This window comes from Arachis hypogaea, chromosome 8 (genome assembly GCF_003086295.3).
Source record: "Arachis hypogaea cultivar Tifrunner chromosome 8, arahy.Tifrunner.gnm2.J5K5, whole genome shotgun sequence".
Lineage (NCBI taxonomy): Eukaryota > Viridiplantae > Streptophyta > Magnoliopsida > Fabales > Fabaceae > Arachis > Arachis hypogaea.
In genome coordinates, this window is record NC_092043.1 from 50,425,766 (window position 1) to 50,450,276 (window position 24,511).

The window sequence follows — 24,511 nt, forward strand, 5'->3', positions numbered from 1 at the left end:
AATAAAAATATGATAATTATTTTATATATATATATAAAATAAAATTAATTTAAATCGGTTTAAAATTTGGTTTATCTGATTTTTTATTTAAATCAATTTATTTGGTTTAATTTTAACAAAAATATATGGTTTAATCGATTTTATATGCTATAATTTGATTGGTTGAAAATAAAAATTTAACAAAAAAGATGTTTTAAACATTTTTATGTAAGTAGTCTCCTTTTAATTATATCTATCTAATATTATGCCAATCTAAAAATTGACGTTTCCGTAGAACTTTTGTTAATTTGGTGATTATCAAAATGACAATTTTGATTTAAGTTTAAAATTGAGATACTATTTTGATTAGTTTAAAAACAAAAAGATCATTTTGATTATCAAGCTAAAACTAAAGGACTATTTTAATAGTTATCTCGAAAAATTTGATATTAATTCTCCACTTCCAAACTTCCTCATTCAAGCCTATTGGCAACACAGAAAAAATGATTATTGATATAAAAATATTTTTATGTAAAAATATATTTAATTATTTAACGATTCTTAATTATTATTATTATGAAAATTTTAAAAATTTTGAGAATAAATTTGTGTTTTTATTCTGATTAATCAATTATCTTTTAGATTAGAATTATAAGTTTGTTATTATTTTTAAAATTTTAAAAGTATTAATAAAATTAAAACTAATTTTAAATTATCAAAATAAATATTTCACACCACAAAATTTTTAGGTAAAAATTTACATATAATTATTTAGATGTAAAATTAATATTTAAAAATAAATAATTTAATTAAATATATTAAATTATGTAATTATTATTAACAAATAATCTCTAATTGAATTCGCTAGGAAGCTAATAAAATATTTATACAATGTATACAATAAACTATTTATTTGACCCAAGATGAATTATAAAATGAACATTCAAGATAAAATATTACTAATTTCTCAATATTCATGTTATCTAGAATAACGATCTAGGTACCAAAAATAATAAATATCTAATATCCTACTAAATTAAATATCTTTAAACTTCTGTTATACACATTTTATAAATACTCCATCGATTTTCTATACTTCTTAGTCTATTACAGTTACATGTACGCGCGCACACGCTGGACAAATTCCACGTGTAAGGTGTGTTGTAAAATGTCCCAAAAGCATGGCGTTCTACTCTTTCTTTTAACATCTCTCACCATCACGACAAGGAAGAAAGAATCGCTGACGTGGATGAATTTTATTGGCTCCATTTCCAGAAGTTAGCGTGCACTGACTTCTCATCTCTCATAGCGTCATAGTATCTTCTCTTCTCTTCTCTTCTCTTCTTCTACCTAGGGTTTGCTTCCTCCTCTCTCTTTCTTCCTTTTCCCTCCTTTCTTAGTCGCCGGCCGGTCCCTTAGCTTCACTGGAAACTCAATTTTCCGGTCATATTCCCGGCCAACGTTACTCCGAGCTGCGCTTTTTCGATTGTTTCGTCCTCTCTTTGAAGTCAACATAATTTCACAGCAGAGTGTTTCAAATTGAACTTGCTAGCTTCTATCTTCTATCTTTTCGGTGCGTTTCTTTGATTTTGAATTTTGTTAGTTTGCTTATTTATTTATTCATTCATTCATTGATTTTGGTTTTGTATTTGGAGTAGGGAATAGAATATGGCAAGTCAAAGTGGTGCGTCTCGAAGGAGCATAACGTCTGTTAGAAAATCCATTGATCATGGAGCTTCTCAATCTAATGCTCGAAAGTCTCTTTCTTCTTCGCGTTCTGTGTAGAAATGTTACTTTTTCTTCAGCGGAATGATTCCTTTTTATTTAGGATAAAAATGCTCCTTTTTTATACTATTTTACCTTTCACAAGTATGAAATGAAAAACTTTTCATCAATTACAGAACTGTACCAACGTCAAAATTGACATTTTATGACTTAATTTATGTCCAAAATCCTTGGAAGACTTCGATACTTCGATGATAACACGTGCATTTTCATATTGTTGATTCTCTGCTCTTATTTTTAGGTGTAAAGGAATTAACTTGAGAAAAAAATGTTAAAATATTTAAAAGCTATATTCTATTGTTAGTACTATTAAAATTTAAAAGCTATTAATTCCGGTGGTCTTTCTTTGATGTCGCTTTTAGAAGAATTCACGTTTTTCGGTGCTATAATTGCAAAAGTACTTTGAAAGTGTTATTGTCAGACAAATATTACTTTGCAAAGCGTTGCTTTATTGATTGGTTTGTACTAATGGTAGCAGCGAACTGTTTATTACAATATTACTTTACTGATTTTGGGGTCAGTTTCTAGTTTGTTAGTAGTCAACTTCAAATAATTGAAACACTTTTCCAAACAGATCGTTTTCCAAGAACTCTTAACAAGCAGAGTACTTGAAAAGTGTATTCCAGAATGTTTGGTACTTTAACGTTGGTTGTTGACCTGTTTCTATATTCTAGTACTATTTGGATGTACTTATTACGCATTGACAATAATAATCTACATCAACGAAGTCATGTTTGTGTCTAAGGAGTAAGAACTACCCACAACTAATCTGAACCACTGAATCACGTACATTACGACATATCATTTAATTTCTGAAGGCCAAAATGTTGGATACATTTCATGAGATGATAAGTGCACTTAGTTCATCTTTAAACAAGCTTGTGAATTATGATAGATGCTGCTTAAGAATCTAAAAAGATGACACTTTTTATCAATTTAAATCATGATATGATCTCTTGTTGCCAATTGGAAATCTGATCAGGGGACTGACGGCAGAGCGGACAGTAAAATCATTGCGTCTTTCAAAGGCTCTAACAGTACCTGAAACAACAACCATCTATGAAGCTTGTCGTCGCATGGCTGCTCGCAGATTAGATGCTATATTACTCACTGATTCAAATGCTTTGCTCTGTGGAATCCTTACAGACAAGGTATTTACTCATGAAGACTTTTTCTCATCATTTAACAAGAAAGTTTTAATACTCTGCCTGAATTTGCAATTTTAACATGCATGATTGTGTCCTATTTTTATGGGTTGAAGGACATAGCAAAAAGAGCTATTGCCTCAGAGCTTAGTCTTGAAGACACACCTGTTTCTAAGATTATGACAAAGAATCCAGTATTTGTCCTTTCTGAAACTCTTGCAGTGGAAGCCCTCCAAAAGATGGTGCAAGGTTGGTTGTATTGATAGAGAACACTTGTCTTTACAAGTTGACTATTCTTTATTATTCCTTTTAAGTTTTAATACAGAGTTGACATATGTTGACAGGCAAATTCAGACATTTACCTGTGGTGGACAATGGAGAAGTTGTTGCCATACTTGATATAGCAAAGTGCTTGTATGATGCTATCGCTCGTATGGAACGGGCAGCTGAGAAAGGAAAAGCAATTGCAGCAGCTGTTGAGGGTGTTGAAAAACAATGGGGATCATCTACTGCGGGTTTGTAGAGTATTTTCATTTTTGAAGACTTATCTCTTTCACTTTGAAATCTAACGAGGGGGAAGATGCCCTGGTTGTTGTTAGGTTCACGGTTAATTCTTTCTAGTGGCTGAATTTGTTAAATGCTAATGTGGTGTTTGTGCAGTCAATTCAACATTCATTGAGACTATTCGGGAACAGATATTCAAGCCATCATTGTCTACGATCATTCCTGAGAATTTAAAGTAGGTAATACCTTCTTTTTGTTTGAGTTGATGAAAATTTTCTACTTAATTATTCTATGTATGTAGTTCCCATTTCAGTTACTTTAACAGATAGTGTTTCTCTTCAGGGTTGTAACAGTTTCACCAACAGATTCTGTTTTGACAACTACGAAGAAGATGGTTGAACTTCATTCAAGTTCTGCTGTTGTGACAGTTGATGGCAAACCTCGCGGCATCCTTACGTAAGTTTGTAGCCAATGAAATTTTCAGCCATCCACTTTGTCTTTTCCTTTTGCCATCCCCCAGTTGTTTTTATATATCTTTAGATTCTTTATTTATTTATATTATAATATGCGTACAAATTTCAGTTCCAAGGATATATTGATGCGGGTAGTTGCGCAAAATCTTCCTCCAGTTTCAACTCCTGTTGACAAGGTACTTAATTTTATTTTTATGCTGTTTAGAGCAAGCTATTTTATTTTATTCACTTCCTCTGTTCTTTGATTTTGGATCACCAAGGTAAAATATTTCATGTCACCATATCTTAGAAAAAAAGAGGCTATTCTGAATTTCATTGTTTTATTGTCCCTCTTGAATGAATCTGTTCAACACTATGTAGGTGATGACTCCTAATCCAGAATGTGCAGTTATTGATACACCAATAGTAGATGCACTTCACACTATGCATGATGGAAAATTTTTGCATCTTCCTGTGGTTGATAGAGGTAATGCCATGATAACTAGAATGGCAAAGAGTAAATGCATCAAATATATTTTCTGATTTGGGTGGTTGAAAACAGATGGTGGGGTAGTTGCGGTGGTTGATGTGATTCATGTCACACATGCTGCTGTTGCAACAGCAAGTCAGGTGTGTTTTAATAGACTTTATACTCGATACTGTTGATTGCATGGACTGTCCATAGGATTTTTGTTGCATGAAAATGGGATAAATGGAAATATTTATGTATAGACTTTGGACCAGTATCCTTTATTTGGCTCTGTTGATATTGTTGATTGCTTAGACTAGATGTAGGTTTAAAATTATCAAGTACTGTCCATGTACTGATAGGCATTGATATCTCAACATGTATGGCTATTATTGACAAGCAGTTTCAAGTCTGCAGTTTAGTTCCGAACCTGGCAAAATGCAACATTTGTTTTAGCTGATTGTTGCTCTTTAAAAACTTTTAAAAGATTACAATTGGGTCTTAGGAAGGGAAAGGGAGTAGATGGATCATGCTAAACAAATTAATTACACCATGTAACCATTTACCTGTGAATTGGCACACAGTATGTTACCAGCATGCCCTTTTTTTCTCCCTTTGCAAGAGTTTCATGATGTCATTTTCTCCACTAATTAGGTTGGAAACAATGAAGCTGCCAGCACCATGATGCAAAGATTCTGGGATTCGGCCATGGCCTTAACTCAAAATGATGATGATGACGAAACACGAAGGTTATATATGTTTATATGTATTAAGTTTTTTGGAAAAGTATTTCAAATTCTTTTGATGTACTTACACTTAATTTATTATGTACCAGTGACAGTTCCTTGAAATTTGCTTCAGAAGGAGGGGAAACTGGGAGATCCCTCACTTATCTTGCAGCAGGAATGCCAAATATATTTTCATTCAAAATACAAGATAGGAAGGGCAGAATGCATAGATTCACATGTGGTATGAGTGCATTACCAATTGGATCTCTTTCTGGTTTCTGTTATACTTTTGACAGCATGTGAATGCTAGTGTCAACTATAACTATCAACATGTTTTCTATCTAGTCCTTTCAAGAGTCTCACTTGAACAAGACTGGGTTGCATAGTCTCCAGTCAGTGGATGCATATACTCCTCAAATATAATCATGTATTTTCTTCTTGATCTTACTTCATAGGTAGTAATGCAGTAATAATAAGACTTTTGTGCTTGGTTTGTTTTGAATTATTAACAATCTTGTGTGTTGTGGTAATGCATCTTCTATGTAAATACTAAACATTGACATCAAGTTTGAGGGCAAGTAGAAAATTATGAGTTGAGTGGTTTCTGTGATTGGTTGCAATTCAGATACACGGAGCATGACAGAGGTTATAACTTCAATCCTTCAGAGACTTGGTGATGATATTGACCCCAATAATCTACCCCAAATTTTGGTACTCTTCTGTATTATATATTCATTCATAAGATTGAGTTGACATGATTCCAACCTGAGGCAAGTTGGTCATTGTTTTTCTTTTTTTATGTTCAGTATGAAGACGAAGATCATGATAAAGTGATATTGGCTTCAGACAGTGATCTTGCAGCAGCTGTAGACCATGCAAGGACAACTGGCATGAAGGTATAGTTGATATGTCTGCTGAATCCTTAGTCTTGAATGGACATTTTCTGGAAGGGGGGTTACACATTTGTTGCTTTGAAGGAAATTTTAGTCTAGTGCAGTATAAGATAAATGTGTCTTTCTATTTTTTGTATAAGTATCTTTTCATAGGATCAGAGATATCACACGGGACCAGTAAACCTGGAAACTTTTTATAGAAGCACAGGTCTAATATAGCCGCGCTGAAATTAAATTTGTTAAAAGAGATAATAGTTTCAGTGGTGTTGAACCGTTGGCCATTTGATGGCATTTGGTTTCATGCAATCTCAGACACTGATCATTTTGAGAAGGTTTAAGTGCAAGATAAAGCCTATAGACTTCCTCAAGAGTGGTTTGTATCTGATAAGCATAGCTCTACACCTGTTGAGGCTTGTGGCAAAATGGCAATGCCCTCTCTTTATTTGGGTAGCTTCCTCAATATATAAAACTTGGAATTTGACTTATGGTCGAAGTATTTGTAGGTATCATAAACTAAAAATCTGCCTCCATGAGTCTGACTATGGATTGATGAATTTTCACAGGGATTGAGATTGTACTTAGACTACTCTGGAACCGGAACCGGAACCGGAACAGGAAAACGCAGTCATGGGAGAGGTTCTGGTTCAGGGAGTTTGGATCATGCTACTAAAGATGCATGGGCCTCAGCATACAGTACCTATGCCGCTGGAGCTGCACTTGTTGCAGGCTTAGGCATATTAACATACTTGAAGCGAGTTTGATCGAAGTTAGTTTAGTGGCTACGCCAAGCTGAAGCCATGCACAACCGCTAGCTCCGAAATTTTGTATTACTGAGAACCATTTATAGGTAAATTTTTTCAACAAAAAAGAAAAGGCAAAAGGTCAAAAGCATTTTTTTAGCCCTTCACTTTGGTTGCAGCATAGATCGCTGCTTGTACATTTACAATTTTAGTTTTCTGCAGCGTCATCAGCCCTGCATAGTGTACAAGAACAAACGGCATAACCACAAGTTTGTGTCCATTTTCTTCCCTCATGTATGTGAGTTCATAAAGTCAATCACTCAGGATTGAGTTTGAAGGGGATGATGACTTTTTTTCTCTTACAATAATGATCTTGTTTGTACTTTATCAGTAAAAAGTTTAATAAGCTGTGTGTAATGACTAAATACTAATGATAGTGTTACAAAGATTGATTGACTTGGTATGAGACTTGATAGTTGATAATGTAAACTTCCTTTTTCTTACTAATTAACATTATCTTTTACTTCTTGAATTAAAATCTTCCTTTTCTCTCTAGTTGATGAGGATTCTTAATTATTTATGCCATATTTGTGGCTGTTGCTACTACATAATGTCTACCCCCAGAAAATTCGAATTCACATATTTTCTGAGATGTGTTTTTAGATTTTATCACTTTTGTTAATCCTCTTTGGCTAAATTCTATTATTTAAGTAAATAACACTTTACCTTTGAAATCAATTAGCATCCAACCGTGAAGAGATACTAAAAATTAGTTATCAAATGGCAACTCTTTTATTATAGATTAAAGATATATATATTAGGAAATAAATGAATTATTTTTAGGTAACTATTTGTATTTTGTTGTTTTTCACATTTTTGGTGTTTTATATTTTTTTTGTCAGATGAGAGGCTTGGAACGCTCCAGGCTCCAGCATAAAGACATGGTCTGGCCCATTTGGCCCATCTAATCTTTGATTTCGAGTCTCTTGTTTGTATCTGGGCCCTATTGGCCCCATGTTTGTCTGAAAATCAATTTCGTTTTCCCTACTTTTTTCTCCCTCAAAATAATTCAAAAGTAGAAGGACCAAAAAAAAAAAAAAACAAACACAGAAAGCAAAGCGCGTCACAGTTCACAACTATTATTTTCTGTGCTCTTTTGACCATAAGCACCGACAGAATCATAACCATGTTACGCTCATAAAGAAATTGCCATTTTTCTTTTGTTAATTTAATTGTTGCCGGCAACAAATTAGTAAATTACACTCGAAAAGATGACACTACCATAATAAAGCTTAAAAGTTAAAACCTAAATCCTAAAGCGAGGTTCATATAAAAATAACACTATAAAGTAAAAGAATATTAATATATAAAACACTCAAATTTAAAATCTGAATTAAGGAATCCAAATGATGTTATGCTAATTGTTAATAATAATACTAAATATAAATAAATAAATAAATTGCACGTTGTTCTTGTCTCTCACATGCATTACTGTGTGCATGTCAATGTACAAGTGACCACCGATTAGTCTACATAACATAACTAAAATAATATAACATAAAATATAACTAAAATAATTTAATTTCCTCAAGAATATAAAATAATACTAAAATATATAACTACAAATTCCCTTGTGGTCTCAAACGCGTGGATTGTGTTGCTAGTTTTCAGAAAATTTGCAGTTTCAAACTTTCAATTTCTGTCCTTATATGAAAAATTCAACTTATTACTTTCATACTCATTTTAATTGCAAGACCAGATAATATATATTTTTTTATTTTATTTTTCCTTTTCTTTAATTAAGATATTGTTGTACGGGAAAGGATTAAAGTCTCTTTCTTTTTACCTGCTTTATTAATTCATGTGGTGGTAAGTTTCAAATGATTGCCACTTTTAATTCATATATTTATTTTCCAATCATAGTAGTATTTTTATTTTGGAACGAATACGAAATAATGAATGTATATATTGATGATGAACTTTATAATTATTTAATGAACGGAATTTGATACTTATCAAGAGACAGCCAATAATAATTTCTACTAAATTGAAGTTGTTTGCAAATGCCAGCTCAGCATCATTTGTCTTTCTTCATCACGAGAAATTACAACTTCGTTACATGACAAGAAAGATTTATAGGATTAAATTAACTTCAAATTCATATCAACAAGCTAAGTACCTAGCTGCCCAAGATTCATGTCTTTCAAATTCTTCCAAATTTAGGATTCTAATCCACATCAAAGGGTTGGTTAATGGTTATTCCGTTCTTGTGAACCCAAATCACTATTTAATCATATACTTATTTCTATTACATGACAAAGTTCTCTTCCAATCATATGAAATATAATTAATGCTTACTAACCTAATGACAAAAGGACTATCATTATTCTATACATGTACAAAATAATTAAATAAGACATAATCACATAGGATATTTCCTTATAGATTATAAAGTGAACAAAGTTTGAGACTTTGAGGTAGTTAAGAAGGAACAAATTTATATTAACAAAATTCTAGTTTGATTTCTTTTTATTAATGGAAGAATTCTTTCTTGCTTCTCTAAACCCAAAAACAAACTACTTAAAAGAAAATAAAAAATAATAATGACAATCCTAACATTCTATTACAAAAGTTTAAATAATTAACAACTTTTTAAGAATAACTAATTAACAACTCTATTTTCATTCTCTCTTCTTCACAAAATAAAGAAAAAAAATATTTGTGTAGTTAGTTTCTTTAATTTGTTTTCTTATGTTAATTCATATAATAAGATTAAAAATATATATATTAAAAATAAAAAATATTATATAAACAAAAAATCAGTCATTATATATTGTGTGTAAATATATATTATTTAATTTATTTTTAATATATATTTTATATAAATAATTAATTTAATAATTAATTTTTTATATACACATAATATAATTAAAAATTAAAAATATATGGTTGAGTGTTCAATTCACTCGTTAACTTAAATAAGTATAGGAATTTAAATCTTATCTTGTGCATGTAGTACCTCATAAGCCTTTAAAAAAGAGTTTAGATAGACGACAAATTAATTCTTATCTTGTGCATGTAGTACCTCATAAGCCTTTAAAAAAGAGTTTAGATAGACGACAAATTAATTCTTGTTCGGTGGCGTGAAAAAAAAAAAAAAAAAAAAAAACAAACTGGTAACAATGCTTTAAACAGAGTGTGCGTAAAAGGAGGGTGTAGGAACCACCACAACCACAATACACGACACTTTCAATTTTCACATTCCCATTAATTGCGTCACCTTTTTCTTCTTTTTCCAAATAATATTCCCACTTGAACTTGAGTGATTGATTCAGTGAGGTAATGCACAAAAACAGAACAACCATAACCAGAAGCTTCTCTTTGCTCTCTCATGTACTTACTTTGCTATTACTGCTATCTAGACACTTCTTCAACCATATCCAGTGTTACAAAAAAACCTTCTTAGTTCTTAGATTCACATTTACATTACGAAATTTGCATTTTTAGATACCCATTTGGCAAAAGAATCCAACTTTGGTGTTTAACAATGGGGGTTATCAAACCCAAATCATCACCACCAAACCTTGTTTCCTTCATTGTTTTGCTCTTTCTCACTGTGTCAAGTGTGTTCCTTAACCCAACAAGTTCTGTTTTTGCAACAGCACAACAACAACAACAACAACAACAACCTATTAAGACCATTGTTGTTTTGGTTATGGAAAACCGTTCGTTTGATCACATGTTGGGTTGGATGAAGAAGGAAATCAACCCTTTGATTGATGGTGTCACAGGTGATGAATGCAACCCGGTTAATTCCACGAACCCAAGGAATGGTACAATCTGCTTCACTGATGATGCTGAGTTTGTGGATCCGGATCCAGGACATTCATTTGAGGATGTTATGGAACAGGTATTTGGTTCAGGAGGTTCAATTCCTTCAATGTCTGGTTTTGTGGAACAAGCATTGTCTCTGTCTCAGAATCTCTCTGAGACTGTGATGAAAGGGTTCAGACCTGAGTTTGTTCCTATTTATGCCACTTTGGTTAGGGAATTTGCCGTTTTTGATAGGTGGTTTTCTTCAATTCCTGGCCCAACTCAACCCAATAGGCTTTTTGTGTATTCTGCTACTTCTCATGGCTCAACAAGCCATATCAAGAAGCAATTAGCAAAAGGGTATCCACAAAAAACCATCTTTGATTCATTGCATGAGAATGATTTGGACTTTGGGATTTATTTCCAAAACATCCCCACAACTTTGTTCTATAGGAATTTGAGGAAATTGAAGTACATTTGGAAATTCCATCAGTATGATTTCAAGTTCAAGAAAGATGCTAGAGATGGAAAGCTTCCACCATTGACTGTGATTGAGCCTAGGTACTTTGATTTGACTGGTATTCCGGCGAATGATGATCATCCATCTCATGATGTTGCTAATGGACAAATGCTTGTTAAGGAGGTTTATGAGACACTAAGAGCAAGCCCTCAATGGAATGAGTCTCTTCTCATCATTACATATGATGAACATGGTGGATTCTATGATCATGTCAAGACTCCTTTTGAAAACATCCCTAGTCCGGATGGAAACACTGGTCCAGCTCCTTATTTCTTCAAATTTGATAGATTAGGCGTTCGCGTGCCCACGATCATGGTGTCTCCTTGGATCAAGAAAGGGACTGGTAAGGTTAAAATCCTCATAGTTTATCATTTTGTAGCTTCTAGTGGGTTATCAAAACCAATTCCATTGGATACTAGATTTGTTTTCCTTGTCCTTGACCTCTGTACTTTCTTTTCAAGGGTATTCTGATCATAGTTACATGAATTCACCAATTAGGTAGTATACTGCGTACCAATTCGCACGTGCTGCGTATCAATTCATCTATGTACTGGAACATATTGCGTCCCATGTAATGATGATTACTATGCCTTTTAGGGATCAGATAGCCTTAACTAACCTTGAACCCAATTCCATTGGTTGATTTTCTAGAGCCTATATATGCTTTTGTCCTTTTCCTTGTGTTTTGAGGTTTGTTCTTTTGTAGTTGAATGTTGAGTAAGTGTGGGTTGTAATTGATTGATTGTATATGTTGGAATCTTAAACTTCAAGCTACCCATGATTAGTTTGAAATGTGAACTAATGTACTACACTGATCTGGTTTTGTAGTTGTAAGTAGGGCAAAAGGACCTACCGAAAACTCCGAGTTTGAGCACTCTTCCATCCCTGCCACCATAAAGAAGATGTTCAACCTTTCATCTAACTTCTTGACTCATAGAGATGCATGGGCTGGGACATTTGAGCATATTGTTGGGGAGTTAAGTTCCCCAAGAACAGATTGCCCAGGTATCAATTCCAAATCTTTTCGTATCGAATTGTCAAGTTCCTTCATGTATGTGGCATCATGTGGTAATTGAATTAAGATTGTGTGGTATGTTTGTTCTAGTGACTCTGCCGGATGTAACACCTCTAAGGAAGACCGAAGCAAAAGAAGACGGCAAGCTATCCGAGTTTCAGAGCGAGGTGGTTCAATTGGCAGCTGTTCTCAATGGTGACCACTTCTTGAGCAGTTTCCCCGACGAAATGGGCAAGAAGATGAGTGTGAAGGAAGCTCATGGATATGTAAAGGGAGCTGTTTCAAGGTTCATAAGAGCTAGCAAAGAAGCCATCAAGCTAGGGGCTGATGAATCTGCTATTGTTGATATGAGATCCTCCCTCACTACTAGAACTTCAATTCACAATTGATAGGAGTAATTAAAGAAAAAAAAAAGGACAAGTGTGGTTATCTTTTATCTAATTATTAATCATTATAGGTTGTGAGATTGTTCTGGTGTTGAGATATTGTTAGGTTATTGAAACTGAAGTTTCAATAGTAGGGAAGGGTGTTTGCCAATGTGGTCTGTTATCTTGTGTGTGAAGAAAGGTTCATTTTGTTTTTATTTCTTCAAACATTTACTCGAAGAGTAATGGTTTGGTTAGTGCTTAAAGTTAGCAGTAGAAAAATTTTAGTCTTCTTGTACAAAGTACAAATCATATTATAAATGAAGCACCACGATTTTATTTTCCTTCTGTTTTCATGCAAATGATTTTCTGGCATTCATTTCGTCGTCGTCGTCGTCATCATCATCATGACATCATCATTACTACTATGGCCAAAGTTTGGTTTGATTCCATTGTTGTCAAAAATTTCATTTGGGTTGAGTGAACTTCCTTTTCAAATCAAACGGCAAACACACCCGTACAACTCTAATAAGATATCTTTTGGATATTATTTTTGGCATCTACAGTAACTGAGATTAGTATCAGTAACCAGCAGATACCTGTGAGATTATCCACAACGAAGAGGCTAACGAGACTTGCAAAATCCCCACGAGACAGAAACTTGCCCGCGAATAAATGGAGATGGGGGCAGGGATTAATATACCTAACTCACAAGGATCCGAAAGAAAATTTCTAATTAAATGTCTTTATATATATAAGTTGTGTAAATAATCTCAATTTATTTTATTTTAATTTATATGTTAAAAATTTTATATATGTTATTATGTTAAACTTATGTTTAAATTGTGTTTGATTTGATATATTTAATTAAATTATATAAGATTTTATTATAGTTGTGTAATTACTAATTAGGCAATTGGGCATTGAAAAGTTAGTTGACAACGATAATCTTGCCTGAAAAGGAGGCAATTTATAAAATAAAAATTCAAGGGTTATATAGAAGTACTGATCAGGAATTCAGAATATTTATTTACAAAACCTATTCTTTAACTCCCAAGTAGAGAAGAAACAGTAAAGAAAGGATGTATTATCTGCAGTATAATAAAAATTATCCCTCGAGTGTCCTAGAAATGTTAAAGAGTCGCATATTTTTCAAAGCAACCATGCTACTTGGGCACAAAAAAAGGACACTAAACTAACTATAATATAAATTTTATAATAAAATATAAAATACACTTCAAAGCCTAAAAATATATACTCAATTTAGATGTGATATGATTACATCGCGATGCCTAAAGACACGATCTAATAGATCATTGTATCAAGTAGTTGAATCATAGTCTTACTATAAAAATGGCTGCGTGCACAGCACCAACTATGAAAAATCCATCAATCCACATGTGATGTGTGAACAACGATAGTTGAATTCCATAGTCAGTAGCTAAGTATGTATAAGAAGACATAGAATACATATGGTGAGCTACAACAATAATCAAAGAACCTAACATAGCTAAGTTAATAAATAATTGGGCAGGATAAGAATCTACAACGCATTAGAACGATCTTATTGACAATCCTTTACTCTGACAACATCTAGGATTCTTCGAACAATGTGATATCTCACACCGGGTAACTTAATCCTTCATCCTCTTACCAAGACAATAAAATGTTTTTGTAAATTATGGCCAATACTGGGTGCTATTCGATAATGTCTATCTAGCATATCCCCTGCTAATCCGAGTGAACATTCAAATATCTGTCCTACATTCATTCTTAACGGAACTCCTAATGGGTTGAAGACCATATCAACGGGTCTTCCATTTTGCAAATAAAGCATATCCTATCTAGGCAAAAGTTTGGAAAAAATACCCTTATTTCCATGTCTCCCAGCCACTTTATCACCTACTTTGATTTCATGTTTCTGCAATACATATATTTTAATAGTTTCTGGATTAAAATTCACATGTATTTATACAAAAATATATGATGACTAATTTGTTCGCTGATTTTTTTTATGCACATAGCATTTTTGTTTTTGAGGATAGAGGAAAATGAAGAATTCCACTAAAGAATGACACGAGATCCGTGAGACCAGAAATCCTGCTACACAACATTGAAAAAAGAAGGTTGTTAGGATCATGTTTAGAAATCAGAGGCATGAAAGAAACAAAGGGAAAGTAAAGAAGATGGTAGGTATAGATTCTTTCACTTTATAGAGATTAAGGATCAATGGACACCAATCTCATCTTGGTTTCTTTTTTCTTTCTTTTTTTTTTTTTTAAAGTTGAAATCCCAACAATTTCCTCTCCCGAAGGTAGACAAAGGCCTTTATCCTTTATTTTCTTAACTCACAAGTAAACAAGAGGGAGATCTTTCCTCACTAAACTTGGAGATTTTTATCACTAAACTATGTAACCACTTTCCCATCCCTTTTTTTTTGTTCATACACAACACATACACACCCACTCACACACTACACTAGAAGCTCTTTTTCAACCACTAGGGATCACGCTTGGTGTGTCTCTCTAGGAGGCAAACATATTTGCCACTAGTACACAAGCCTCAGCCACACTTTCCCATCCCTTAATCAAATATTTCTCAAAATCAAATAAATGAATATGGTAATTTTCAAATTGGACCTGGAAATAATAGGCACCAATCTTAAACCTATATAAAAAAAAATAAGGTAACAAATAAAATTCTTGTCATAACAATCGGATGACTTAATTCTTTGATAATAGTTAGTAAAAAAATTCTAATTGTAAACGCACATTAAACAATAATCTGAGGGAAGGAAAAGATCCCTTTTGTGATCAACTATGCAACTTGAAGTGTTAGAATATCAAGAGGCATAATTACCATTTACTGTACTCTGAACTCAGGTTTTCATTTTACGATACTATCCTCAAATTTAAGAGTTCATCCTAATCTTCAGGTTGAATAAGGACTTTGCCACGTTGATATATCGGAGAGAAGATCACGCAGTTGATCAATGAGTATCTTTAGGTGCATGTTCTTGTTGGCAAGCTCCTATATTAACGAACAGATATTCAAATGTTAAACACAATAAATATAATCTGAAAAACAAAATAGCTTGTTTCAGCAAGCTAAATTTATTAACCCAATTAAGTTGTTTCAGCAGTATTAACCAGTTAGATTGGCAAGCCCCTAGAAGAATAAAATAGCTTCCAGTAAACTTAGCTGACATAACATGGATCCCCAAATACACAAAATTTGAGCCCAAAGTGACAATTTCAATGTTCAGGAGTTGAAATATTTATCATAAAAATAGATCAAAGTTTATAGAAACATATAAAAACTTCGCTGCAACTTACCTTTCTTAGAGAAGAGGCTCGCTCCTCCAATTTCTCAATTTCCATATCATCCAATTCCATTGGACTATCAGTTGAACCAGTGTCAAATGATTTTGCCTGTAATACTGACCTATTTAGTTTCGTGGGAAAAGGGAAAAAAGCATCCCTAGACAAAAAGTTGTAAAGTTCACAATAAAGAATATGCAAGTTTGCAGGCCAATATCCTTTAAACTTCATTTCACACTGCATGGTTCAAATTGCGGCAGATGACATGATAATATACAAGAAACAAGTTCAGTGAAGGTGATATATTATAGTTCTACAACTATGGTTTTGTTGTTTTATCCTTTAGTAAGATCACTATCACACCAGTGTTTATCATAGTCATGGAACAAATTATATATAAAACACATGAATGCATAAGTTTGAAACTCTTGTGAGAAAATATTTGAAACCGCTCAATGATTAACTTGATATCATATGAATATGTCATACACTTAGATTAACTAACCACTTTACTTGAGATAAACATTCGTTAATCCTTCAGCCAGATGGATCATTTTCAGTACTCTATGAACAACAATTACCATAGTATTCTGACAGTTCTAAAAACTTAATCCCTATCCAAACCATGCAAGTGCCAAAAAATAAAATATATGGAATAAATAAGAGTTTAATTTATATGCCACTGTCACATACATAAAAATGGTTTGTCTTCAAATTCTGAAAACAAAAAAAAAATGTACCTTTTGAGAATTGGGAATTGCTTCGAGAACGTTTCGAAGGGAAGCAATAGCGTTCTTATAGCGAAACCTTGCCTCTTCGAGTGCGCCACCAGCGCCAGCTCCTCCACCAACGGCACCACTCTCAGCATGGTGGTTGGAGTTATCGGAGGCAGCATCTCCGGCGCCACCGTTGGAAGAGTGAGAAGAAGGACCGTTGTTATGGTGAAGCGGGGAAGCTGAGGAAGCTGCAGACGGAGAAGCAATGGACCACAAAACGGGGTTGCAGAGCTCGTCGTTCATGGAAGATAGGATCTGAAAAGCGTACTCTATGGTTTCTTCGAGGTATTTCTGGCCTTCCATTGCAAGCTCCTGTGTCGTTCTGGAACTGCTTGAACCTGAAACGATGCCGTTTACTACTGATTGCTCTTCCATTTTAGTTGCTGCTGAGTTCAATCGAGTGTCTTGGATTGTTGATAGTGGGAAATTGGAAAAAAACCCTAACCCTAATTTGGAGAAAAGGAAGTGAAGATTGAAAATCAGAGACAGAGGGATTCGAATCTGTTCGGGTGAAAGTGAATGAAACCCAGTAGAATTCAAGTTTACCTCCTTTACCACGTTCTCCAAATTTTAAATTAATTTGACAAAATTATTTAAAATAAATAATCCATCGAATACCTTTATTATTTTAATTTTTTATCTTTATTAAATTAATTTATAAATTTTATGATTAAAAAGGTTAATGCTCAAATTATAGTTTAATTACCTAGAAAATTAAATAAATGAAAATCCAGAAAACACTTTTTTATTTTCCATCTATAAGTTTTTACTTTTTAATTTGAGGCGTTCTAAGGTGCTGACGGTAGTGATTATCATGAGATGCAGATCATAGGTGTCGCAGGTGAATTCTAACGCGTGATAGGGGTGTTAGCGGGGCGATTTGGTTCGATTTTTGAGAGGAAAATCATTCGATCCGATTATCTAATTAAACTGTGGTTTGGTTTGATTTGGTTTTTTTTTATCAAAATCATTCGAATCAAACCAAACTAATTAAAATCGGTTTGATTTGATTCAGTTTATTTGGTTTTTTTAATCAATATTTAACAACAACAAAAATTCAAATACAACAATTAAAGAAGTTTTTTTGGGTTTACACCAGGGTATCCATCAGGCCGGAAGCCCAATGACTAATCCCTCGGGTACTGCAGAGGCACACAAAGTGGGCGACCCTCCCAAGCAAGCAAGCTCCATTCCCATCCTCCAGTGAGTATCGAACCCGGGAGAGATGGTTAAGGGACACAGACCCTCATCCATCTGTGCCAACTTGCGTTGGTAACAATTAAAGAAGTTTAAAAGTTCAATAGTCAACACAACTGAAAATAAAAATAAATTTCTATTAAAAGTAGCCAAGTTAACATTCTAATAATAAAGAGAATAATTCATACCATGATACATGTGCCCAAATCAATGAATCAACTCAAAATTTAAGAGCATATAAGCCATGCTAACTAAAAAGGTGAATCTTCGATTAGATCCATCGATCCAGCAACCATCTAATCAACCCATTGATACATACATACATACATACTTAATCCATCATCTAGAACCATCTGATTAAAATAAATTTTAAGAGTAAACACTCAACATGATAAAGAATAAAGACATCTACAAAATTTTCTGATTTGATTAATAAAGACATCTATTCAATTCAGAATTACCTCATCGATAATCAATAATAGCAGCAGTGAACCCTAAGTAACAAGAAAACCCCGAATTTGAATCAAATGGAAAGCAACAAGAAATGATGTTGGAAAGTCCAAGTAAAAGCAGAGGCTCAACAAAATCAGACAGCAGAATAAAAATAGAAGTGAAACATATTCAAGGAAGGAAGAAGAAAAAATCGAAATAGTGCTGAGCAAGAACAACAGTGAATCAACAAACAAGAATACCAACAATAAAGTAAACAATACCAACAAACAGCAATAATGAATCAATGATTATTGAACAAAAATTAGTGAAATTACATAGTAACTCATCAGTATTATTAACAAAATTTCAAAACAAGCAAAATAAATGCAGAAAACCAAAAATCAATTCAGAATCACATAATCACAGAATCAAAGAATCATAGAATTTGAACTAAGCAAAACAAGCAAATTTGAACCCAACAACTCAGAAGCATAGAATCTAAGTTATTAACAAGAAACTAACAAAACCCTAAATAAATCCAGCAACTCAGAATCACAGACATTATAATTAACAAAATCAAACCCTAACTATTTCATAATTATAAACCAAATATTTCTAATTAGCTTCAGATGCATAGAAGGAGAGAAAATCAAACCTGAAGTCAGGTGGATGGGAAGGAGGAAGAGCACTGGAAGAGGGCCAACCGGTGGCTGCTGTGTTGTGGGAGACTGGGAGGTGCTGGGTTGAACTGATGATCGTGGCTGGAACCCAGAAACGCTGCTAGTTCGTGGCGTCTCACTGGCGTGGTGCTCTGCCCTGTTGAGTCAGTGGGTAGTGGCGTGCTGGCCTGAAAAGGAAGGCTTCGCGGTGGTGGGACTTGGGAGGATCTCTGCTCTGTCCGCGAAGAGGAAGGCTTCGCGGTGGTGAGACTTGGGAGGAACGTGGGTGTCGCAGCCTCGCAGGTGTGGAGACTCAAGGACGTGGGTCGCACAGAGGGAGAGATTTGGAGAAGAGAGAGCTACTGAGCTAGGTTTGGATTGGGGATTAGTAATTTTTAGGGTTTTTTGCAAAATTGGTTCGGTTCGGTTAGAATTTTTATGATCAAAACAGAAAATCGAATCGAACCGCATAAAAAAACAAAACAAATTTTTTATTTTTTTTGGTTTTTGATTATTTCAGTTCAATCTATCGGTTTAATTCGATCCGAATTGATTTTGAACCGCCCTAATGCGTAGTAGTGTATAAAGTAGAACGGAACATTATGAATATAGCCAGTGTGATAGATTTTATTTTTCCGTTTGTAGTTCTATACATTTTTAATTACTAATTAGTAATAATGAAGTATTTAGATTAAGAAATAGGATGAGCCAAAGATTTTCGGCCAAAATATTTTATTTTTTTGGTAGGGTACGAACAACTCAGCATGGGTTCAAAAATGGAGATAGGTTTTTGGCTTCAAAGTGAAATATTGAGCGCTGTGTTTTTGGAGGAGGACGGCAGAACAACAGAAGAGTAGAACTTTTAAGTCTTTATACGAGACACAAATGAAGAAAAGCATATTGTTACTAGTACGTATAAAATAAAAATTGCACCATCTTTTTTAATTAAATTACGGCTGATTCTCTCAAAATTTAATAGTATTATTATATGCAATATTATATTATTAATTAATTATCGATTAATTTATTAAAAATAAAAAAATTACATATAAACAACTCAATATACATAATATATATTACAATATATCAATAAAAGGTAGCGTTTAAATAATAATAAGAATAAAGAGTATAAATATATTATGTATGAATATGTCATAAATTTATAATAAAAATAATAAGTTAACTGATTTAAAAATTAAGTTGATTCAAATAAAATAAAATAAAATAAAAAAATTTTTATTAAAATTTATTTTATGTTTTAGCATGTACTCTTCCTAAAGAAGGATATAAAATTTTTTATTTTTTTGTTACAATAATAAATGAATGAACATTTTTAATTATAAAAATTATTAAAAATTTTGAAAATAAGATAAAAGGTGATTATTTTTTATTTAATTATATGATTATGTATATTAAAAAATAATTGGTTCAAATTTTACTTTAATAAAATTTAAAAATATTAAAATCTTAACTTATGTTACCGAATGCTAGTTTTTTCAAATTTTACTTTAAAAAAATTTAAAAATATTAAAATCTTAACGTATGTTATTGAATGTTAATTTTTATATAATATAATTATTAATTTGACATATATACTATAAATTATAATAAAAAATTTTAAATTATCGATATTCAGTAACTTTAGTTGTTGGTTTTAATTATATATATTTTTTATAATTAAGATTCACCACTAAAATAATTAAAATATCAGTATTTAAAAAATATCTACATTTTTTTAAATATATTTTACTAATTTTATTATATTATAGTTTAGTTTATTTTATATTTAATTGTTGGTCTTTCTCTTATAAAATTTTTTATTCTGTCACTAATTATGACTAATTCTATCTAATCCATTCGAAAATTCATTTTTTTTTTCATCGACCAATTCAAAAATCACCATAAACCAATGATTAAAAATGTGTTTCCTCTTTTTTTCTTTTTCTTTTAAAAGGTCATTTCTTTTCTTTTTTTAAATTATCATTTTTTTTCTTAGCATATTTTTGGCACAATATATTTTAACATTATTCTATCTTTCAATAAGACCTAATTACCATTATCTTAACACAATTCGATCTATTTATACCAAACAAAAAAGAAGGCCTAACAACCACACTTTTTCTAGAGCTTAACTCTTCTTCATTACACAATTCTTTAAATAAATATGGACAGTAAACTTAAACGAAAATCATAATCCTCCATCACAACGGATGAATAAACGACATTCAACCCAACTATTTTACGGATACGTGTTATTCTCATTACGTGATACCTACTGTCAACGTCACATGATAATTTACATTGTCAGCACTATAGAATTTTCTATTTTACTCTCTTCATTTATAGCGAAAAAATATATTATATATAATATAAATAAAAGTGTTATTAACAAATGTTATAAAAATATTATATAAAAAAATAGTTAATGGTAGACATTTATTCAATGATCAATAAGAGTTTAGGTCTACGTTAGACTGCATACAATAAAAAAAGAAAAAGAAATTTTTCAATATTAACATTAAAGAAAGAAATATCTAGAAACAACAACCGTATAAAGAAAAAAGAAAAAAATTAAAGATCTATTTCATTACATGTTCTTCTTCTTTAACCACAGTTACCATACTTGCCACAAAATCGTTCTCTATCTTTTTTATCATGGCTATCACTTGTTGAAGATCAAACTGTTCGCCTCCAAAGAGGAATCTATTGTGCACCTTCCACACTTTTCCATAAGAAGTTAGCAGTTTCAACCAATTTTTTCTTACTTTTACTCATTTTCTCCAAAAATTCCGACCACACAATTTAAGCCTCTAAAATCATACGTGGGTTGGGTATTTTGATTCCAAAGATGTAAGTATAATACCCATAACTTATTGGCCCTAGGATCACTCACTCATATAAATGACACTATCATATTTTTCATCTCTCAAACTCATTAACACTCATAAAACAAGGGAGAGAATTTTCACATTTCAAAACATACACATTTCATTATAGAACACACAAAATACATAAGGCATATATGCCTTTATATAGGCAAAGTTTCATACTAAAAGTTTATGATTCTACTAACTTCTTAATACACATACTTATCCAACTTTGCTTCTTCCTTTGACTATTCAAATAAGTAATTTCTAGCACATCTTGAAAATTCTTCATTAAGCTTAGTCATCAATCTTGAACCTTTCAATGCACTTCATGATTCTTCTAGTATGGAGGTGATGAGTGCAACTTTCTTTCAATTCCAATTCAATTTGATTTTGAACTTCTTCATTGTTGTAGAATGTTGTAGTTATACTACTCTCTTGAATGTTCTTGGTTATTCTCCAAATTTTCAACATCTTCTAGTAAATTAATGATTATTGTTTTCAATTCAAACTTTGCTTCTTCAATTCTTTAACCATGTTTCATGAAGCTTCTAGTCCATGCAAGTTGATTTAAAATTTTAATCAACATTGCCTCCCTTAAATCAAACTTGCAGAATTAAGCATCTTCTTCAATTTGTAAAATAACTCGATCTTTAATGGCTTTATAAATATATTAGCAACTTGTTCTTCAGTTGGACAATACTCGATCACTGATTTTTGTTTGTATCCTTTTGCAACTAATCTTGCTTTGAAACGATCAACTTTACCATTGGGTTTGTACTTAGTCTTGTAAACCCACTTTACTCCAATCGGCTTCTTATCTGTTGGTAAATCTGTCAGCTCCCATGTGTCATTCTTTTCAATGGCATGAATCTCCTCATCCATTGCTTTCTTCCAATTGTTGTCTTTAAAGGCTTCTTCAAAGTTCAACGACTCGCAATATGAAAATAGAGCAAAATTTATGATTTCTTCATCAGACGGATCCTTGTCATTGCCAACTTCATAATCTGCTAATCTAGCAGGTAGTCTCCGCTCTCTTTGAGGTCTTCTAGATGATTCAGGTTGTTCGGTTGCATCTGGTTGTCTTTCTTCTTCATCATCACATGTATTTGAAATTACAATCGGATATTTTTCTGTCTTTGTGTCCCAGTTCCACATGTCTTTCTCGTCGAACGTCACTTCTCTGCTGATGATTACTTTCTTTGTTTCTGGATTGTACAACTTGTATGCTTTTGAGTCTGTGCTATAGCCAATAAAGATACACTTCTCGCCTTTGTCATCTAACTTCTTCCTTAATTGATCTGGTACGTGGGCATAAGCTATACACCAAAAGACTCTGAAATGATGAATGGAAGGACGCTTTCCACTCCAAGCTTCCTTTGGAGTTTTATCACGAACACTTTTTGTTGGACACCTGTTTAAAATATGAACTGCTGTTGCGACTGCTTCTGCCCAAAACTCTTTAGGCATTTTTTTTTACTTGAGCATGCATCTGACCATATCCATGATGGTTCTATTCTTTCTTTCAGCCACTCCATTTTGTTGAGGAGTGTATCTAGTTGTTAGTTGGTGTTGAATTCCGTGTTGCTTAAAGTATTCTGAACATGTAAGATATTCTGTTCCTCTGTCTGTTCTGAGAATTTTGATTTTACAGCCACTTTGTTTTTCGACAAACGCCTTGAATGTCTTAAAGACATCACATGCTTCTGATTTCTGCTTCAGAAAGTATACCCATGTATATCTACTAAAATCATCAATAAAAGTGATAAAGTACCTGCTACCACCATTACTTGGAACTTCTACAGAACAGAGATCTGAATGCACAATTTCAAGTAATCTTCTAGCTCTCCATGATTTTCCTGTAGGGAATGGATCTCTGTGCTTCTTTCCCAATTGACAAATCTCACAAATACAATTGGGAATATGAATCCGTGGTAGGCCAGAAACAAGTCCTTTTCTTGACACGTAGTTTAGGCCAGAAAAATGAAAGTGCCCAAACCGCATATGCCACAACCAGTTATCATCAAGTATCACAGAACTCATGCAAGAGGGATTAACATGTTGAATTTTTAACGGAAACATTCTGTTTGAGGTCATCTTTGCTTTATCTATGAACCTTCCGTTGTTATCAAATACAGTACAATATCCATGATAAGTTATCATCTTATATCCCTTCTCAGATAATTGCCCCATACTCAGTAAATTGTAATCAAGTTCATGAGCATAGAAAACATCAGAAATATAACTCAGAGAACCATCCTTCAATCTAATTGGTATGTGCCCTTTTCCTTCAATAGGGATCTTTGTACTATTACCAAACTTCAATAATAGTTTAACTGAATCATCTAATGAAGAAAATAACTCCTTTCTACCAGACATATGATTACTGCAAGCATTATCCAAGTACCATATATTTTCATCTTTAGCACATGAATTACTTGTAAAAAATAAAGTCTGAGTACCCGGATTGTTATCAGTATTTTGATGCTGATTTTCTGCAATGTGTGCTTGATTATTATTCATCACTTTGAATCTGCAATCTGCTGCTTTGTGTCCATACTTTCCACAATGAAAACAGTTGAAATTGGTTCTTTCTTGATGAAAATTTCCTCGACCTCTTCCTCGGTTGACAGGCCTGAAATTCGTTCCACCTCTTCCTTGATTAGGTGGTGTAAAGTTATTGTAACTTCCTTGGTTGTAATTGCCACGACCTCTACCTCTAAAACTTCCTCTGCCTCTACTTTGAAAATTAAAACCACGACCTCGTCCTTCTTGTGTACGGTTTGATTCTGCAACGTTGTTGAAATTCACTCGGCTTTTCAGGGCTTCCTCAGTTGATTTTTCTGACTTCT

At 32.8% G+C, this 24,511-nt stretch overlaps 3 protein-coding genes across 11 annotated transcripts; 2 read left to right on the forward strand and 1 right to left on the reverse strand.

Annotated features, from left to right (window-relative positions):
* Positions 1-1,115: 1,115 nt before the first annotated feature.
* LOC112708139 (CBS domain-containing protein CBSCBSPB1) lies at positions 1,116-7,202 on the forward strand. Of its 4 annotated transcripts, none has more exons than XR_003156251.3 (16): positions 1,206-1,552; positions 1,638-1,760; positions 2,747-2,915; positions 3,026-3,158; positions 3,254-3,424; positions 3,570-3,648; positions 3,756-3,869; positions 3,996-4,062; positions 4,247-4,352; positions 4,428-4,495; positions 4,989-5,083; positions 5,170-5,303; positions 5,688-5,773; positions 5,869-5,958; positions 6,519-6,802; positions 6,918-7,202. XR_003156251.3 is itself a non-coding variant. In XM_025760296.3 (15 exons), the coding sequence occupies exons 2-15, from the start codon at positions 1,648-1,650 to the stop codon at positions 6,714-6,716; spliced, it is 1,599 nt and encodes a 532-aa protein (XP_025616081.1). In that variant the 5' UTR covers positions 1,116-1,552; positions 1,638-1,647; the 3' UTR covers positions 6,717-7,202. The 4 variants fall into 4 exon arrangements, 2 of the variants coding, with proteins under 2 accessions (XP_025616081.1, XP_025616080.1); XR_011864991.1 differs by having other exon boundaries at positions 1,213-1,552; positions 1,638-1,736; XM_025760296.3 differs by having other exon boundaries at positions 1,116-1,552; positions 1,638-1,736; positions 6,519-7,202.
* A 2,704-nt stretch (positions 7,203-9,906) lies between these two features.
* Positions 9,907-12,752, forward strand: LOC112708141 (non-specific phospholipase C6). Its single transcript, XM_025760297.3, has 3 exons — positions 9,907-11,371; positions 11,857-12,033; positions 12,134-12,752. The coding sequence occupies exons 1-3, from the start codon at positions 10,243-10,245 to the stop codon at positions 12,430-12,432; spliced, it is 1,605 nt and encodes a 534-aa protein (XP_025616082.1). The 5' UTR covers positions 9,907-10,242; the 3' UTR covers positions 12,433-12,752.
* Positions 12,753-14,341: 1,589 nt separating this feature from the next.
* LOC112708142 (mediator of RNA polymerase II transcription subunit 30) lies at positions 14,342-21,370 on the reverse strand. Of its 6 annotated transcripts, none has more exons than XM_072201788.1 (6): positions 18,789-19,198; positions 18,163-18,195; positions 16,469-16,950; positions 15,744-15,839; positions 15,268-15,438; positions 14,342-14,511 (listed from the first exon to the last, which is right to left on the reverse strand). In XM_072201788.1, exons 3-5 carry the CDS (start codon positions 16,877-16,879, stop codon positions 15,340-15,342), a joined length of 606 nt encoding a protein of 201 aa, XP_072057889.1. In that variant the 5' UTR covers positions 16,880-16,950; positions 18,163-18,195; positions 18,789-19,198; the 3' UTR covers positions 14,342-14,511; positions 15,268-15,339. The 6 variants fall into 6 exon arrangements, with proteins under 6 accessions (XP_072057889.1, XP_072057887.1, XP_025616083.1 ...); XM_072201786.1 differs by having other exon boundaries at positions 14,342-14,508; positions 18,789-19,158; XM_025760298.3 differs by lacking the exon at positions 18,163-18,195 and having other exon boundaries at positions 14,342-14,508; positions 18,789-21,370.
* Between the last annotated feature and the right edge of the window lie 3,141 nt (positions 21,371-24,511).